We start from the raw sequence: 19,212 nt of genomic DNA, 5'->3' as shown, positions 1-19,212 counted from the left end.
CCTAAGAAGTGCCATGTTGCTGAAATAAGATTCTGGACTTCAACGGACATCCATCGTATTACCAGAAGTCTGTGAAAGTAGCTATCACACATATTTTTATATTCACATCTAATTGGTTGGTTTGCATGTGTTGAAGCCAAAGGTTCTGGACAAGTGTTTGGACATCTAGATTTTAAAATAGTAGTGGAGCCTCCTGATGCTGCCCCATTCACTGTAGTCCTGTTGGCACCTTCACGTCAGGAGAAAGCTGCCTGGACGAGTGACATAAGTCAGGTAAGCGAGTGGCGTTTGCCATAAATTGTGATTTTGTTTGTTTGTGTATGTGTGTGTTTATCTCACACCATAAATTTTGGGGGAAGGCTTTTAGTTATTTTATTTTTGTTAAAAAAATACATCTAGTTGCTGTGGACACTGCCATCACCACTGTGTATCTTGCTAGCTGGGATCATTTGTTGTTGTTTGTTTGTCTTTCTTTATAAGGCTAAAATTTACCTGAAGTGTGGTACTTGCATTTTAGTTCCTAGGCATTCTTGTACAGCCTGTGAATGTAATCACGTGTATTGAATGGTGTTAAAATTGCCCTGTTAGTAATAAATTCTCCAGCGACCTCCACTAGCTTATCTTTTGCTTATTTGTTTCTGAGGTAGGAGAATTGTGAGAGATGCAAAAACAGCTAACAAGGGCTCTGATGAGAAATCACAAATTAAAGAATCACATCAAAGAAGAGAAACTGTCTATAGTATGAAATATGAAAATGAGCTTTCCTGTATTTTATATTGAAAAAACTAGGAAACAGATTTGCTTACTTTTCCTTGATCCACAATGCCCAGTTAAGGGATTCCTGCATTTATTCAGAAATTGGAAATATATCAAAACTAGTCGTGATTGGGCTTGTACATTCCTGAATACAAGCTCCACATGATGTTTACTCCATTAGCCAATTTGGAGACAAATGTTCATGTAAGGATAATATTAACAGAAGACTTGGTAATTATCTTCTAAGTTGTTAACTCAAGGAAGACTGGGGCAAATGGAAAAAGCATATACTATAGATTCAATTGCCTTCTATTTTTCTTTTTTTTAGAGGTTTATTTATTTATTTGGAGAGAGAGAGAGAGAGAGAGAGAGAGAGACAGACAGAGCACACGAGCAGGGGAGGCGGGGAGAGAGCGAATCCCAGCAGTCTCTGCACTGCCAGCGCAGAGCCCAATGTGGGGCTTGAACCTACAAACTGTGAGATCGTGACCTGAGCTGAAGTCAAGAGATCGACACTTAACTGACTGAACCACCCAGGCGCCCCACCTTATCCTTTTCTGAAGAGCTCATAGTAGTTTGTATATAAAACTTAGGTAAAAATTTGAGCTATGTCTTAGTTCTTCAGTTACTTAATTTTTTCTGAGTGACTGAAAACTGAGGGAAAACAGACAAGGAAAGGAAAAATTAATTATTTTGATATGTCAAAGAGCTTTTTACAGACTTAATCTAATTTGATCTTTATACTAGTATTCGGAAGGTAAACAGAAATATCAGTTCCATTTCACAGGTGAGAAATCTAAGGTTTGGAAGGCTAAGTATTTGTCCAAAGTTACACAACTGTGTTGAGTCATAATTCATATCTAACCCATGTCTTTTATTGGCATTCTAAACAAACTCTACAAGAGTGCTAGATTTTTACTTATATATCCCCAGGACTCCTTTGATGGTGAATAAATAGCTTGAAGTGAAGGTGCTTCTTTTATGGCCAAACAAGGAATGAAAACATGGGCTCTTCTATATTTGCATAATTATATCCTTGTGGTTTATTAATACTTTCATTAGCTCTGTGCCGTATGAATTAATACTTTAGACTCTGTAATGCATCTCTTACCTAATGAAATTCTGAATCATTCACTGATTCTATGACTATTTCTGCCAGGTATCTTGTAGGTATCAGAGATAGGGTGATGGTCTCTGGTCTCATTGAGATAGGCAGGCCAGTAGGGAAGAAAGGAAAAGTGGACAGCTTAATGCAACACAGTTTTATAGGTGTTGGGAAGCCAAGATGAGTAGGAAGACTGGAGAGAATATGAGGAGGCAAAGGTTTTTTTCCAGCTGCTTCTAGCTTCTACCTTATGATGGAACTGAGGCTCCTAAGGTACAAAATTGATAAAAGCTCTAAATAACCTTACTTAGCATGCCTGGTGAGGCATTGCTAAAGAAAGAAAGACCCTTGGGTGCATGGATGATCCTATGATTGTTTTTTTTTAAAGAAAGGATACAATGCTTTGCCATAAGCATCCAAGTGAGTCTTTCTATTAAACTACATCTTGAGGCAGAAGTACACAACTTGCTCATATTTTTCCAAGTCTCTATGGCTAATATGTTAAGTCCTACTAGATGGTATCTCTAAGTGAATTGGAGAATAAAGCTAACAGAAAGGTATATCTTTTTGAGTGACAATGATATAATTCATGAAATTACTATGTTTAATGGAACCTGTTGTTGTATGACTTTAACACATGTTATTTCATGTATTCAGCAAATATATTTTTGCAGTGATACTATATGCCAGGCACTGCTTAGGCACCTGTGATATGTCATGAACAAAAGAGACAACAACAATAAAAATTCACTGACCTTATGTAGCTTACATTCTAGTGTGAGGAAGATTGAAAATAAACAATAAATGTACTAAATAAGTACATACTGTTTTATGTTAGAAGGTGATAGGACAGAGTAGGAAGGATTGCGTTACTGGGGGTAGGTGTGGGTCAGTACACTTTTAAAATGGTGGTCACCTCAGGCTGCAGGAGACTTCTAAACAACGACTGTAGCAGGTGATGGAAATACCATTGTAAATATATGATAAAGGGGAAGTCATTTCAAACAGGGGGAAGAGCCACTGCAAAGGCTCTAAAGTAGGAGGACACTGCATATTTTGAAGAATAGCATGAAGTCAGTGTGGTTGAAATGGATTGTGTGAGAGGGACAACAGGAGAAGAGGAAGTCAGAGAGGTAACAGAAGTCCAACCAAGGAAGGCCTCCTAAACCAATGAAAGGGCTTTAGCTTGGATCTGAGTCCAATGAAAATCTCTTAAAAGGTTTGATGAAAGAATTCCATCATCTGACTTCACTTTTAAAAGGATCTCTTTACCTGCTGTTTTACCTGCATAGACTGGGAGCAGAGGGCAAGAGTGGAAGTGGGGAGCTGAATGAGAAGGCTACTGTGATAATCCAGGTGAGAAGTCTTGAAGGCTCAGACCAATGGTAGGAATGGAGTTGGAGATAAAGGTTTTGATTCTGGGCTCATTTTTAAGGTCAAACCAACAGGGTTTTATTATGGCTTATATTTGGGGTGTGAGACAGAAAGAAGATTTAAGGATGTCTTCAGAGTTTTTGGCCTGAGCAATGGGAAGAATGGAGTTGTCATTAACAGGATGGGAAAATCTTCTGGGACAGGGAGATTTTGTGGTGAATTATCAGAAGCTTACTCTGGATATGTTCAGTTTCAGAAGGCTGTTAGACATTTGCAGGGAGTTGTTAAGTAAGCAGCAGTCCAGCATTTAGGAGAGAGGTCTGGGTGGGAGAGTCTGTGTCAGTTAGGTGGTATTTAAGTCTGTGAGAGTATTGAGACCATCCAGAGAGTAAGTACCGATAGAAATGAGAAAAAGGCCATGGACTGACTGAGGAGTCATGGAGAACAGCAAGAGGACTGAGAAGGTTCCACTAGTGTGGTAGGACAGCCAAGAGGGTGTGGTGTCCTAGAAGTCAAGTGAGGAAAGCGTACCAAGGAGGGAGTGGTCACGTGTCAACTGCTATTAAAGGCTGAGTAGAACGGTGAACGCTCTGAGATACTTAGTGATTTTGCCGATGCAAGGTTTGATTGGTGGATGGTAGGGACAGAGTGCTCCACTGTTGATTGAGCCTAGGTTGCTGCCAAGCAGCACATCTCAACTGGCTTTCTTCTCTGCTTGAAGCAATTTCATTTTATGGAGGAAATTATGTGCTACACATACATTGATGCTATTTGTCAGTCTCCCAATATATTGTCTCTGGACAGATTCATTATTAATAAGATGAGCCCACTGAAAGCTTGAAAATGTACTATTTAATATTTTATTATGTATATGTAAAAATATGGACATAAAAAGGAACTAAAAATATTCTCAACACTCAGCACATTAAATTAATGTTTATCAAAGTATTTCCACAGATAACTATAGTAGAGTTGTCTGAGGGTTTTTGTAAACTTGCAGATTCCTGAGTCTACATTCCAGGCACCCCCCACCCTTCCCTGGGTTAACAACTCCACAGATCACTTTTGCACAATTAAATGGAAAAGCTCCACCCTGAAAATTAATGGTTTCCATCTCTAAACCCCCTAGAATCCTGTCATACAGAAATAATTTCACAGTTTGGCTCTCAGTGTATGTATATACATAATTTTCACATTTTACCTCATTTACATCTTTATTCCTGCAGATTCTTCATATTGATGTATTCTAATAGCCACACATACACACACACACACACACACACACACACACACACACACACACTACCACATTAACATACCATTTTTCCAGCTTTTCCTAAATAAATGGATATATCCCAGATTTTAGCATTAATATGTGATGTCATGCTAAACATTGTTTTACAGGGAGTTTCTTCCCCTATCAAAGTCCTTGTTGGCATATCTTCCCCACAGAGGGTAAGGTTGGTACAAAGGGTCTGATCACTTCCGTGATTTCATGATTCATGACTTGACAGGTTGCCAAAATGCATCATCTCACTACATCATTGGCAAGATACCAGTGTAACTTTTTTCTAAGTTCTGTGCCAAGGTTGAGTTTTATCACATTTATCACATCATCCTATTTAATGGAAAAGTGGTATGATTCTCTAGTGGTTTTAATTTACATTTCTATATTTATCAATGAGATTAACATTTTCTGCCATTTCTGTCTCTTGTCTGTTTATGCCAAATAGACATTTATTCATTGGAGCTATCCTTACAGACTAGGGAAATAAACATCTTTCAATTCAAATTTTGAATATGTTCCCCATTATTTTGTCATTTTATTTTTGTCACTTTTTATTTTGGTGGATCTTAATTTTTTCATGACTTGATTTAAAGCCACATTGCTAAGCTATTATACCATGTTACGCTAATCACATGTAGCTCTTATTTAAGATAATAAAGTAGTTCCTGAGTATTGATACATTCCCAGTTTCACATAAAGAACTCTTTACAAAAATTAAGACTATTGATTTTGCCAGGCCTCTTTCTCTGAAGCTGTAATTTTTAGAAGTAACAATTGCTTGAATGATTAATTACACCTTTAGTTACACCAGTAAGCCCATAATTAACTGTTGGCACCTCCAACAAAATGAACAAATGGCTAATGGTCTTGACCAATAATTCTTTTCCTTTTCATCTATTTATAGGGAAAAATTTGAGGCTGAGGATTTGACCATTCATTTCAATATAGTGCATTCATTTATGCTTGTCTTCCTGTCATACATAATGGTATATTAAACAGATTTGTCTATAATTATGGGTATTAACTAAAATGCAGAATTAAAATTCACCTCTGAGCTTGGTTTGGGCAGATGTGTCAAAATGTATACCTTGTGTAGACAAATCCATAGCACTCTCACATGCTTTTTCTCCCTTAAAATAGCTTCTCTGGAATCAATAGGGAATTTTTTACTTCAACATAAAAAGGTGAATTAAAAGAGAAAAATTGAATCTAACCTTTCTTCTCAGAAGAAAAAAGCATGGTGACACAGTAGACTACTGACCTTTGAGCAGGTATTGGCTTAAGCAAGATCCTCAAAAGACCTTGCTGGAGAAGTCATTTTCAACAATTGTCCAGGGACCAGTTGCATCAAAACTACCTGGGGCTATTGTGAACATAAAAGTTACTCTATTAGCCCTATTAATTTCAAGGTTTACTGTAATTCATATAAATTTGATACATCCTTAAAGATATGTGACACCTTGCTTATCACGATTCTTCTTGAATGAGTGAAGTATATTCATTTCCCCAGGGCTCAAGTCACTTTTCCCCAGCACAATTAAAAGACAGGTTTATATGGTCATGAATAATACCATGCCTTCCAATATAAATATATTCATATACATACTCATATTTATAAATTCTATTATAGTCTTAACTTTTTATGGAAGAGAACCCGTTCTTCAGTGCAGCATTATTGAACGTCCCAAATGCAAGCAAGATAAAGACAGGATACTCTCGTTGAAATAGAGCTGGTGGACCCAGAGCCCCTGAGAGTTCTGTTTGTTCACACTCATGTTGTCACTGCACCCTGTCTATGGACCCTCTAGGAAATGAGGATTTTTATCACATGGTCTTTTGAGTTGCAGTTCAGACTACATGTATATTTTGTTCTCCTGAAACTTGAGTGTAAGTGAAATTTTCCTTTTTTTCTATTGAAAATAATTGTAATGCCTCACACAGTAAATCAGAAAGATTTATGAATGAGGTATGACACTGGATAATGAGATGGTCAGAAGTTATCACATAAATCTCTTTTGGATCTAAAATATTCATCTCAGGTTCCAATTCTGACTGTGTGGAGGACTGAGCTGATTTAGATCCTCTCTAGATATAAAAACAGAAGTGCTTAACATATAAAATCAGAATAAAAGGGCGCCTGGCTGGCTCAGTCAGTAGAGTGTTCAGCTCTTGACTTGGGGTTGTGAGTTCAAGCTACATGGGTTGAGAGATTACTTAAATAAATAAATCTTTAAAATCAGTATAAAAGAAAAAAATTAATACATTGGTGATATTTACAGGAATAAAAGGTAATCTCGGGTTATCAGAAATACCAAAGAAACTTAAAATTAGAGTAGAAAGCTTATAAGCTGAAGACATAGAGGCCTGAGAATGATTTTAGATTGAGTATTGGTCTCAAGCCCAAGGGGTTTTAACTAAAGGGAATGAGAGGCAGCCTTGGGCCCCTTAAAGGAATTAAGCTCCCTGTTTAAAGCCTAGATTTTGGAAGAGTATCACAACTGTGAAATAAGAACTCAAAACCTCTTCCTGTTAGCCCAAAAAATAATTAATGAAGTTTGTCTTTGTTTTGGGTTCTGAGTTTTAAAAAAATCTCCTTTGAAAAAAAATGAGTGTGTTTCCAACCTATAGATTTGAAATTTAAATGTATTCACATGGTATGAAAAATCCAAACTGAGGAATTAATGTAAACGCGGTTTTTGAGACTCTTGAAATCCTAAGACTTCTTGGTAGAAGCATACACAAAATCACTCCGTTAGCAACACTTCTACAATTCAGGGCTCATTACAGTGTGCTCAAAATCAGAAATCACAAGTCTTGTGAGTAAATTATCTATTTTGAGAGAGTCAGAAGCACAGTGAATGATAGAATTAACACTGCTGGTGACAACTTGGAAAAGACTGTAAAATAAGAATGTTTAAAATATAATAAAGCCAGAAAGAAAGAAAGAAAGAAAGAAAGAGAGAGAGAGAGAGGGAGGGAGGAAGGAAGGATGAGAGAACGAGAGAAAGGAAGAAAGAAAGAAAGAGAAAGGGAAGAAAGAAAGGGAGGAAGGAAGGAAGGAAGGAAGGAAGGAAGGAAGGAAGGAAAGAAAAAGATTACTATGTAAAACGGACCAGGTTGATCTGTCAAAGAACCAAACAGAAAAATTTAAACATGGAAAATATAATCCTAAATCATCCTAAAGCTGTTGTTTGTGTAACTGTGCCATTTGCTTAGAATGTTAAAGGAAACTGAAGTAACATTGTTCATTTTCCACAGTTTTCATCAAACACCATCTCTGTCCTCTTGTTTCCTGTGTTGGTTACCCAAGCGGCAGCCTCACTGTGCTTTAGAGATATTAAAAATGAAAAGAAGGCCAGTGGGGTAAAGGATCACTTACCTCACCTCTCCCCTCCCTGTCTGTGTGTGAGCCCTGTCCTCCAGCAGCACTCTTTCCCATCCCCTCCCCCACAATACCAATCAACATCTTCACGCCATTTAACTACAATCATAAATCACTATATGGTAACCTAGTAACTAGAAATATTTTCTGATTTTAAAAATTGCTTAAATCTTTTTTCATTTTCTATTTTGTTCAAAAGGAATATGTGTAATTCAAAATAAATCCTTCTCTAACCCTTCTCTAATTGCAAAGGGAAATTTTAAGTTGATAAGGCGTAAGTAAACAAGACAGAGGAAATTAACAAAATTTCCTGAGTTTTCCTCCTGGAAAGAAAAGAGTAAAAGATAAACAGGGCTTTATGCATTCCAGAGCGGGAGAAATTACACAACGCATCCTCATCAAATCAACATGGTGCCAATAGAAACTGCTAGAGACACTAGTAAAATGGGGGAATTTGTTGGCAAAAAAACCACCTGAGAAGCAGGCACAGAGCTTGCTAGTAAGACAGAAGGTGAATTTCATCCAAGAAAGCCATTATTTTTACTCAGCCTGCCCCAGACCACCCTCGGGCAGAGAATGAATATCGCAGAGGCTGTTACTGTCGGAAGGTACAGACCTCTCAACTAGTACAGCTACTGACAGAGAATAGTGATGATGTGACATCATGGCCAGTGTCCTTAGGAAATACATTCCAGGAAAAAAAAAGCCCCTATCTCTATCCTCAGGTATTTGCCAAGTGCACAGTTCTGGTAACTGGGTATTGAATCTGCTCATCAGTGTACAGTGTTTACCTGTTGCCGTGTGTGTGCGCACAGATGAAATAAGAAACTAAATTGTTTTCATGGCTATAAACAGTTTGGAGAATATATGCTCTGCCTAGGTTTTCATGTGGGTTGTAATTGTTTATTTTTTAATTTCACAGTGTGTGGACAATATACGGTGTAATGGTTTAATGACTATAGTATTTGAAGAGAATTCCAAAGTTACTGTGCCACATATGATTAAGTAAGTGTGATAATCCTTTCCCTTACATTTTAATCAAGATCAAATTGGTAGAGAACATAAAGCCCTGCAAAAATATTGCTTCCATAGGATTCTGCTACATTTTGTGAATATGTTTCTTGACAGTAATGCAATAATTCATGATATGCTATTATAAATAATACGACTATCAAAATGGGTTTTCAAATTCATAGTTTATTGATTCATAGCATAGAAAAATGTTTTTTATACTGTTACATATGCTTTCATTCAGGAAAAAAACCTATTGAGGTTTTCAAGCACAATATAAAAAGTTGTGACAGCCAGATGTATCCAAGGGTCAGAGGCCGGATCAAAGTATGGCAGATCCTTTTGGCATCTTCCCAGCTGGGTATGAATCATATTACTCAGATTTGATTGTGGAGATATGTTTAGATTCCAAAGACACTTGACATAAATCAACTGGCCTTTCCATGGTACCATCTGCCTGTTCCTTCTATGTGGATTTGCCCAGGGCTGTCATCATGCTATTTGGTTAACAAAATATATCCTATAATTTAAGGTGATCAATAGGGAAATGGTAGTTTAAAATGAGAAATTATATCACTGACTATGTGCCATTGTTCTCTGTATTAATGCTTTTTGTCTCTACATACTTTTTTGTTTCCAAATTCAGAAATTGTTTCAGGAGTATTTTGAAGCTGACCAAATTGTTCCCTGTTCTCATTGTTTTGGTTGTTTGAGGTCCAAATTCCTGTTATATCTTTCAACAAAAGTTACATGAAACTAAGGAAATATTTGTGCTCTATGCATTTTTAATGTGGGTTTGTTTGTTTTTTTTTAGGTCTGAGCCGTTTGTCCTAAGGCAATAAATAACATTAATTTTCCTCTTCTAATAGGTAATAAGTGTAATTAGTACCATCCTCAGAGTACAACTTTTAGAACTTACCAATTATTTTATTAGATGAAGGCAGAGTACATTATACTAATGCCATAGTTACTACATAAAAATATAAATTATAAAAGAATGATAATATTTTAAATTACTGGTCAAATTTAGAAACATTTTAGGTAGGATCGTTTTAAAGCTCTAGGGTGAAGATTCTTTAAGCGTTCAGTTTTATAAGGTTTTGATTTAGTATAGTTTCTTAAAACCATATTAGTTAAAAATGTGTGATGCTAAGATAGAAACAAAGGATGAAGTATTAAATCAAAAGGTCCAAATTGTGACTTAATTTTTATTTTTTATAACTTCTTTTAATATTTATTCATTTTTGAGAGAGAGAGAGAGAGAGAGGCAGACAGAGGATCTGAAGCTCTCTCTGTGTTCACAGAAGCAAGCCTGATACGGGGTTCAAACTCATGAACCCCAAGATCAGGACCTGAGCCAAAGTTGGATGGCCAACCAACTGAGTCACCCAGGAACCCCATGATTTAGTTTTTAAATTCACATCATTGGGTTAGAGTTATTTTAATTTTCTACCACAGGATTCTTATATTAATATTTCACAAAATAGTGTATGTTCCTTTTATCCATTTTTAAAAGTACTTTCTTGAAGGTTAGACAGCCATGAAAGTCCCACCTGCTTTAGAATGAGAATATGTAAGTTGGACACTGCAGCCAAGTCATAAGCTCCTAAAGCCCTAGAGCTACTTCACACGTGCTATACGTACAGTTTGTTGACTTTTGAAATGAATACAGATACAAACTTTAGTTTTGTGCCTGACTGGTTATGGCACAAACACATATTCTGTCCCCTGTGATGTCCGTTTGAGCTTGGTAGACGCATCCACAGAGTCACTCCATTAGCACCCATGTCCAACCTCATATGTGTAACTACTTCACGCACAGACCAGGACTTCCCTGCTTTTGGGTGTACAGAGTGACACTTAAATGAGCAGGAACTGCTCTCCTGCTAGAACAGAAACCTGGATCTCGGGCTGTAAGGATTTTCTATTAGAATCACAGATGTTTTGATGACCATCTATACTATTCTAGATGTATTCCCAAGGCAGAGTAATGTCTCATCTATTTATTCCTTACTTCTCATCTATTTATTCCTTCCATTGAGCCTGGTTCTCCTCAGTCAGAGGAAAGAGGATAATTTTGCAATCTCCATTCCTTCTGATAGTTCCATCTGGAGCTCTGTTCTACCCTAAATTCTGTACTGGTGCCTCCCAAGTGCATACTATGAAAAAAAAAAGACATTTTTTTGAGTTAAAAGAAAAACTATCTTAATTGTGTCTTGTTACTGACATGGCATCACTTTGCAGGCACCCACTTCCTTTTAAAACCTAAGTAATTATAATAGGTGATTTGGGTTTGGTGTCTCAAGATTGCATTTTTAAGTGTTTACCAAAATGGAGTTGTTATTATCACAGGAGGCTTAAGTAATGCATTATATCTTTCTTGAGAGTCCCTTAGGAAATAAACATTGTGTTTAGTGTAATAAAAGAAAATTAAATAATTTCATAATATTTATTTTCTTTTCTTAAAATGAAAATGTAATCATAATTTTGAAGGACAGTGGTATAATTAGTTTTATTTTAATTTTGTATTGTCACAACATACTTTTTTCTCCCAGTGTTTTTGTTGCTGTTTTTAAGTAGGCTCTATTCCCAACGTGAGGCTCTAACTCACGACCCTGAGATCAAGATTTGCAACGCTCTACTGACTGAGCCAGCCAGGTGCCCCATTTATTCCAGTGTTTTGAGTAAAGTAATTATGGTTAAAAGATGCAAAGCTCAAAACTAGTATTAGAATGCAAAATTATGACATTTATTGAGTGAAAATAGCCCTGTAAGTGGTGCTTTACAATTTAGGGTAGGGTAGGGTAAGGCTTGCTTCCTTTTAATAATAGTTGACCTCACCTTTCTTAGAAAATAGAGATTTTTAGTGGGAAAATGGTAGGAGGAGGAGAAAGTGATTACCTTGATCAGCCATATTCTGGACAGATTGACTTATTTAGTAAAGTTCTAAGGTCTTTTTACTAATGAGAAAATTAAGAACCATAAAAGTAAAGTTGATAAAGGATCACATAGTAAGTGGAAAAAAAAACACCACGCTATTTTCAAGAATCTCAAAAAAAGCACTTTTGTTTTTTCAAGATCAGCTATGTGGCTAAAACAAACAGACCACCCTTACTTCCTCAGCAGGGGTAAGCTGCTCATTTAAAATGCTCTTTCGAGCCTGCAAATGAAGTACTTTTGCATGCACCCAGCATTCGTTGGAGTGGGCAATTTCCAAAAGCAAGCTAAGAAAGTTATTGATTCCATTTTATTTGAAAGAAAATAAATATATAATTTAAAATCCCTCCAAGTGCTGAAGGGGCTAATTAAGGGCACTCACAACAAGCGAACTGTTTCTCAGCAAGCACTTGCCTCACTGAACGTTTCTGGCCCTGCAGCATGTCCTTTAATCAAGTGGTGAAATCCAGGACTTCACCGATTCACTGATTTTCTGAGATGTGGCAGTGGTGGGAAACAAGGAGTTCTGGAAGGGAATGCGAGGGCTCTGGGCAGTCCTAGCAAAGGGGTGCATTTCTTTGAGCCCCACTTGGATTCAGCCTCTGCTTCCAAGCATGTCCTCTTACAAGCATGTCTTCTCTGTTGGCTTCTTTTGCCCTTTCTAACAAATGTGTACCACGGGCTGAGGGCTCTGAGCACAGCGAAGGATTGTGAGGGCTGCTGTGTGCATCTTCCCCCTGGTGTGTTCATCCACCTGGAGAGGCTGCTCAGGCATCCAGGAAATCTGGTAGGCTTAAAGAACAGCCAGATGGGAGGTTTTATAGAATAAGAAAAAAAATAAAAAGCAGAGCACTGCAGGGGGCAATGGTGGATACTGTTCATGGAGAATTTCTCCCATTACTTTTTTTTTTTTTTAATGAAGACACTTTTAACACTGCAAAATATTGCAAAATAATGAAGACATAATGATTCACACAATTTATGGATCAAACTGTACTCGTAAAATGGATAGCCTTAAATGCATTAATAAGCCAGGAAGAATGAAATGAATTAAGCATTCAGTTCAAGAAGTTACAAAAAAAAGAAAAGAAAAAATAAGCTGTTAAGAAAGTGTGGGAAGAAAATAATTAAGAACAGACACAAATACATTAAAATATAGAAAAACAGTAGAACTGGTCAAAAAGCCAGTTCTAAAGGGAAAAATACCTAATAATGTAATCTGTTGGTCAGTTTAGTTAAGAAAAATGGGGGGAAGCACAAATGCTCAAAATTAGAAGTGAGGAAAAAAATAACCACAGATATAGCAGTGTTATCTGTGTCTCCCTCCCCCCTTCTATCGGTCTATGGGAAGAATGTCCCCCATGACTTAGTTTTCAGCACACTTCTGATATTCTGATTTAAGGGTATAAGCAATGCTCCTCCTATATGGGGCTTTTGCCTTCATTTCTCTAATAAAACTTGATTGAACTAGGGAGAAAGGTGAAAGCAGAATGTACCACCCCAAAACATGCTACTTGGGCATATTGACTGAGCTGTAGGCACTTGAAAAATAGCAAATGCAGGGAACTCTGACCTCTTCTTATTTGCGTAAAGACAGATCCTCCAAAAGGCACTCAATTGTCATAAATCCCCTCTCTGAGAATTTCATCAACCAGGGAGGATTGACTTTTATTATAGGGGAGGAGACAAGGAGTCAATATCACACCTAGATGAACTGTCCCCAACTATCCTACCTCCCATCTAGTCTCCTAAGGGCCCATTCATCTTTCCTAAAAATCATTTACTCTCCCCTAAGAGGCCTACACCATCTCTCCCCCCACCCCACCCCCCAACCTTTTCCCTATTAAGATGGTATTTAAACCTGAATTCTAAGCCACCTCTGGAGTTGCTCATTTTTTCCCGGTATCTCCCATGTGTACATGAGGTATGCATGTTAATAAACTTCTGTTTGTTTTTCTCTTGCTAACTTGTCTTTTATTACAAGTGGTTCAGCCAAGAACTCAGAAAGGTTGAGGAAAAAATATTTTTCTTCCCCTGCAGAAGCAGTCCACAGAGTGAAATGAGTTATTATTACCTTCTCCACAATTAATTCTGACCTTTCTAAATTATAATGGCATATTTGATGTTTTTATAGCCCTGCCTATGTAATAAGTCATGTCAACGTATTTTATCAACTACAACGGAAAGCCCACATACATGTGTGTGTGTTAACGAATACAGAAATACTCAGTGGCTGAGAGGAAGCCATGTCCTGGTTTTGTTCTTATGTTCCTGCTTTGTGTGTAGGTCTGATGCCCGTCTTCATAAAGATGACACCGACATTTGCTTTAGTAAAACACTCAACTCCTGCAAAGTGCCCCAGATCCGCTATGCCAGCGTGGAGCGCCTTCTGGAGCGGCTGACAGACTTGCGGTTTCTTAGTATTGATTTCCTCAATACCTTTCTGCACACCTATCGTATTTTCACTACGGCAGCTGTGGTGCTGGCGAAACTTTCCGACATATACAAGAGGCCTTTTACCTCCATCCCCGTCAGGTAGGCCCAGGATTTGCCTGTCCTGAAAGTTTGCCCCCTAGTCCCTGGATCTCCGTGCAGATGAGCAGTTGCTCTGCAGAGCAGGATTGTCTTGCCTGGGAACTTACACACCCCACCTGTAGCAGGGGTGGGTGGAGGTCACAGAGAGTTCTCCAGGGACGAAGTTGAGAACCCTAAATTCCCTGTCATCTTTGCCGGCTCTGTGATTACTTGGAAGCTAACTCCATTGTTTTAGGCTTTCCTATTTTTTTATTTTTATTTTTTTAACAGTCGTGCTTTTCAAACTTTAACATGCATAAGAATCACCCAGGGGTCTTGTTAAACTGCAGGCTGTGAGTTAGCATGTCTAGAGCAGAGCCTGAGTTCTGCATTTCTAACAAGCTCCCCAGAGATACCAGTGCTACTAATCTTTGGACCACAGTTTGGTAGCAAGGGATTAGTCAAGGCCTAAAAAAGTGTCTGTCTTCCTTTGCCAAATGTGTGGTATATAGGTAGTGTTAAATGAAGACAACAGAAGTGCCATGATGTTGTGGCCTTTTAATGTAGAGAGTATGTTCTTAAATAACATCAGGGGAATCGTTTTCACTTGGCTACAATCTGTTAATAGCTTCTGCTCTTATTTTTAGGTCATTAGAATTGTTTTTTGCTACCAGCCAGAACAGTAGAGGTGAACATTTGGTAGATGGCAAATCCCCACGCCTGTGTCGCAAATTCTCTTCCCCACCACCACTGGCTGTGTCCAGGACGTCCTCCCCAGTGAGGGCCAGAAAGCTGTCCTTGACTTCTCCATTGAACTCAAGGATAGGAGCATTGGACCTGACCACCTGCTCAGCGTCCAGCAGCCCTACCACCACCCACAGCCCTGCTGCATCCCCACCGCCGCACACTGGTAAAGTACCGTTGGATCTTAGCAGAGGCCTTCCTTCTCCAGAACAAAGCCCGGGATCTGTAGAAGAGCATGTAGATAATCCCCGCGTGGATCTGTGTAACAAGCTAAAACGAAGTATTCAAAGAGGTATTATCCAGCTGCCACACCCCGTGTTTGCTGGCCACCTGCTCCCCCACCATTCCTTCTAGAACCCTAGATCCCTTTCTTTTTAGCCCTCCCACCTCCCTGTAGAAAGTAGAATGAATACAATGGCTAGTTAGAAGAGAAATTCCTGTAAGTCACTCTAGCCTGTATGGAAAAGAGAGCAACTTAAGCTGTCCTGAGATCTTCTACAGTAAAAGGCTAATTATAGTCAGTTGTGTATGGAAGAACAACGTTATCTGAATGGTGTTATTGGAACATTCTTCATGGAATTTGATTAAGGCTGGTTGGATAAAGAGCCTAACATGATACTCTGTGTAGAGGTGAATGGTGGGCACTCTGTTCTTTGAGCTTGGGCCTTCCAGAGCCTTCTGCTCCAGTGTCTGCCTTGAATATCTGTACAGCTTCCAGCCTCCCCTGCTAAGGATGACCCAGCCTGGAAACATTAAGATGGCTTCTTTGGTTTAGTTATCAAGGCAGTGCTTCATATTACAATAGGGATATAGGGAGAGAAATAAAATATGAGACAGTGTTCACGGTCCATGACAGCCAAAATGTGTGTGTGTTTTTTTTTAAAGTGAATTAGGTGATATGTTTTCCTGATTAAATTCTCTAATGATTTTCTATGGTACTTAGATTAAAGTACATTCTCCCTCACAAGGCCTCCAGATCCTATGAGACTTGGATCGTCTCTCTCTCCAACCCCTGTTCCTATAATGCTCCCTCATCTACTAGGATATAGTCACATGGATTTTCTTTTTGTGTCTCAGTAACACATCAACCATCTCTGCCTCAGGGACTTTGCACATGATTTTCCCTCTGCCTGGACAGTCTTTCTCCATGTAAGCTCCATAAGATCAGCGAGTTGTCTGTCTTGTTCATCTCTGTACTCTCAGTGCCTTGGCCAGTGCCTGGCTGGTAGTAAATTTTTGTTAAATGAATGAACCAAGCAAAACATTCAGTGAACTAAGAGTCCTGTGTTATGTCACCTTGTCTTCTGCAGCTTGGTACATGTAGGGGTCAGAGGAAGTGATCCTTGTTGCTTTTAGTGTTTCTGTGATGAAAATAAAAAAAAGTTTCATAGCCAATTAGCAAATAGCTTTTTGTTTTCTGAATGATAACTTATTTCTTTACTGATAACATAAAAAAATTGGGCATTTAACCTAAGATCACAAATTTCAAGGAGGATCACCCAGATGGAAGCATAAACCCTTGCTTTTCAACCAGCTTAAAGCTTCCAAGTACTTCTTAGCTCAGATAATTTAAAAATAAGCTTCCCGAGTGAAGTACTTAATGGAATTTTAACTGGATGGTTGTCATCATCAAAAGTAACACCCTCTTAAACAAGAAATTCTTTAAATTGACAAGTTAGCAACTAAAGAGGAGGAAAGAAGGAAGATAATTAAAAAGTCATTAGAACAACAAGCTTTGGTAGAATCATGATGGATTCTTCTCAGGAATAATGAGGCAGCGCATAAACTGACAAGTGCATCTGGGGTTTGATCCAGCCCCAGTGCTTGGGAACCTCTGTGGAGAGTGTGACTGAAGGAAATTTATCACAGACCTGGGCAGGGTGCCCTGGGAAGTACAGGAGTTTTCCAGAATATGGGAAGTTCTGTTCCTTCCTTTATTGGATTGCGGTAAATAGGAGAGGAGAAGTTTGGGGCTAAGTCTGGATTCTTGTGTTATTTTGAGTGAGGAGAGCTTTAGGAATAAGCATGTTAGTGTCAGACATTCATGGATCTGAGGTTGATCTAAATACGTGCCATTGTTCTAGAGGTCTTGAGTCAAGCTGCCCACTGCCTGCTGTGGTTAATCCTTCCAGTTTAACTTGTTGCCCACAGACTGTGACATTGTTCCCCGACTTCCCTATTCTGGTCTTCAGAGCCCAAGCCCAGGGTGTGTAGTGATGGTCAGGTGTCATACAAAACCTGTTTGCCTTACTGTCTAGGATGGAAGTGTGGTTACTGGTAGGAATTAGCAGTTTTTCCCCTGGATTAAGTTAGACTCAGGGAGACCAAGATAAATGAGAAAGAACTGGATCAAGTACCTGAGGAAGGACACTGACAAAGTCTGCAGAGGCTGGTCAGTACAGATGTTGGACTGAGGTACGATCATTGTTGACACAGCTAGTGGCAGCTGGAGAGCTTGTCATGTGGCAGCAATGATCATTTATGACCAGTGGCTGAAAGTGGAGGACGTCTATGAAGAATGGTGTGGTAAAAACATTAGGTTCTTTCCCACATTAGAAAAATAGCTGAGGGCTTAATGCCCCTATTTTCACTGGATTTCCCCCAAACAAATGATTTGCAGTTAGATTTTTCAGGAGTTAGTTTATCCACGTGGTTCATGAGTTAGAAATGTCTCATTGTTAAGTGCAGAGCTGCTCTCTGGGTGATGGGGAGGTTCCAGGACTGCATCACGTGGGGCCCACAGCACTTGATGAAGTGCCCTGCAGCCAGCCTCTCCTCCAGAGAAGTCAGCTCCTCTCCCCTCTGTGTTTCTTGCTCACATCCGCTACTTGTGCACCCCCTTATCACTCACTGATCGCCCTCCATTCCTTTCACGCCACTTCTTTACATCTTTATTTCTTTTCCCTTTCTGTAGCTGTCTTCTGATTACTCTTAATGTATTTACTTCCTATGTTGTTCCCACTTGTTCCTAGTAAGTAGTTAAGGTGGTAGTTCAAACAGGAACATGGTACAGCTGGATTAAAAATAAAATGGGTAGGAAAATCAGGCAATGAAGAAAATTGGATGAAGCCAAGGGTATGGTTGGTGAACAGTGAACACAACACTGTGGCCTTCTGCAGTTCCTAGAGTTGCCCTGGTTTTGGTTCTGAAAGTAATCAATTACGTGATTCATATTGAAACCTAAGAATAGACTGGTGTACAGGCACATTTTTTCTTGCTACTGGGACTGGAGAACAGTTTATCCTGTGCATTCCCATAAAGGAAACATTGTGAGTAGAAAGCTCAGAATTAACACTGGAGGCCAGGCAGCTCTGTGGCATTTTTCTGAAGAGGTGAAACAAAAGAATCATAGACTTCGATTTTTCTTTTATTTTGTATTGGTAAGTGGGCAATATTGGCCATGAATAGCCCTAAGAAAGTCATGGATAAAATGCTTTACTTCAGAGGCACCTGGGTGGCTCAGTTGGTTAAGGGACTCTTGATTTTGGATCAGGTCATGTTCTCACTGTTTACGGAATCGAACCCCAAATCGGGCTCCGTGCTCACATAGTGGAGCCTGCTTGACATTCTCTGTCTCCCTCTCTCTCTGCCCCTCCCTCCCTCAAAATAAATAAATAAGTTTAAAAATGCTTTACTTCAGCATCAGTCTGACACGTTCTGTGTGTGTGTGTTTTGTGTGTGTGTGAGTGTGTGTGTGTGTGTGTGTGTGTGTGTGTACACGATGTCTTTAGAAGCCAAGAATGCTGCTGTGTTAACTCCGCTGTCTAGTCTTGAAAATTCTAATTGGCAAAGAAAAGGGAGACACTGATCTGTCTTTAATTTGAAAGATGTTTGCATGTGCTTTGCATAATGTTAACACTTAAAACAGTTGGCAAACTTGAATAAGAATCTCATGCCAACAGTTTATACATTTTTGGCTTTTCACTTCAGGATACAACTCCACACAACCTCATTCCGTAATACAGCTTCCTCCATTAGGTCCCTACTGAGGCCATAGGTCTCTCTCACTAGATCAGCTAGACAGTTTTGGGGTATACCGCTTGCAAAATGCAAGTGACTTTTGTCTCGTTTTATTGCCAGTGCAATGATAATGCCAACCTC

At 38.8% G+C, this 19,212-nt stretch overlaps 1 protein-coding gene across 5 annotated transcripts in view; it reads left to right on the top strand.

The window, feature by feature from the left end:
• Positions 1-19,212, top strand: part of RASGRF2 (Ras protein specific guanine nucleotide releasing factor 2) — a 241,544-nt gene that overhangs the window by 121,327 nt on the left and 101,005 nt on the right. For 2 of the 5 annotated variants that reach the window (XM_040449627.1, XM_040449628.1), the window contains exons 12-15: positions 137-273; positions 8,828-8,910; positions 14,140-14,388; positions 15,015-15,277. In XM_040449627.1, the coding sequence (XP_040305561.1) occupies positions 137-273; positions 8,828-8,910; positions 14,140-14,388; positions 15,015-15,277 (732 nt within the window). Of the gene's footprint in view, positions 1-136; positions 274-8,827; positions 8,911-14,139; positions 14,389-15,014; positions 15,404-19,212 lie in introns of all 5 variants that reach the window. The other 3 variants (XM_040449610.1, XM_040449626.1, XM_040449618.1) reach the window with 2 other exon arrangements.

The sequence above is a fragment of the Herpailurus yagouaroundi genome, unplaced genomic scaffold (assembly GCF_014898765.1).
Source record: "Herpailurus yagouaroundi ecotype Mexico unplaced genomic scaffold, PumYag 29, whole genome shotgun sequence".
NCBI lineage: Eukaryota > Metazoa > Chordata > Mammalia > Carnivora > Felidae > Herpailurus > Herpailurus yagouaroundi.
This window is presented reverse-complemented; position numbering and strand designations above follow the sequence as displayed.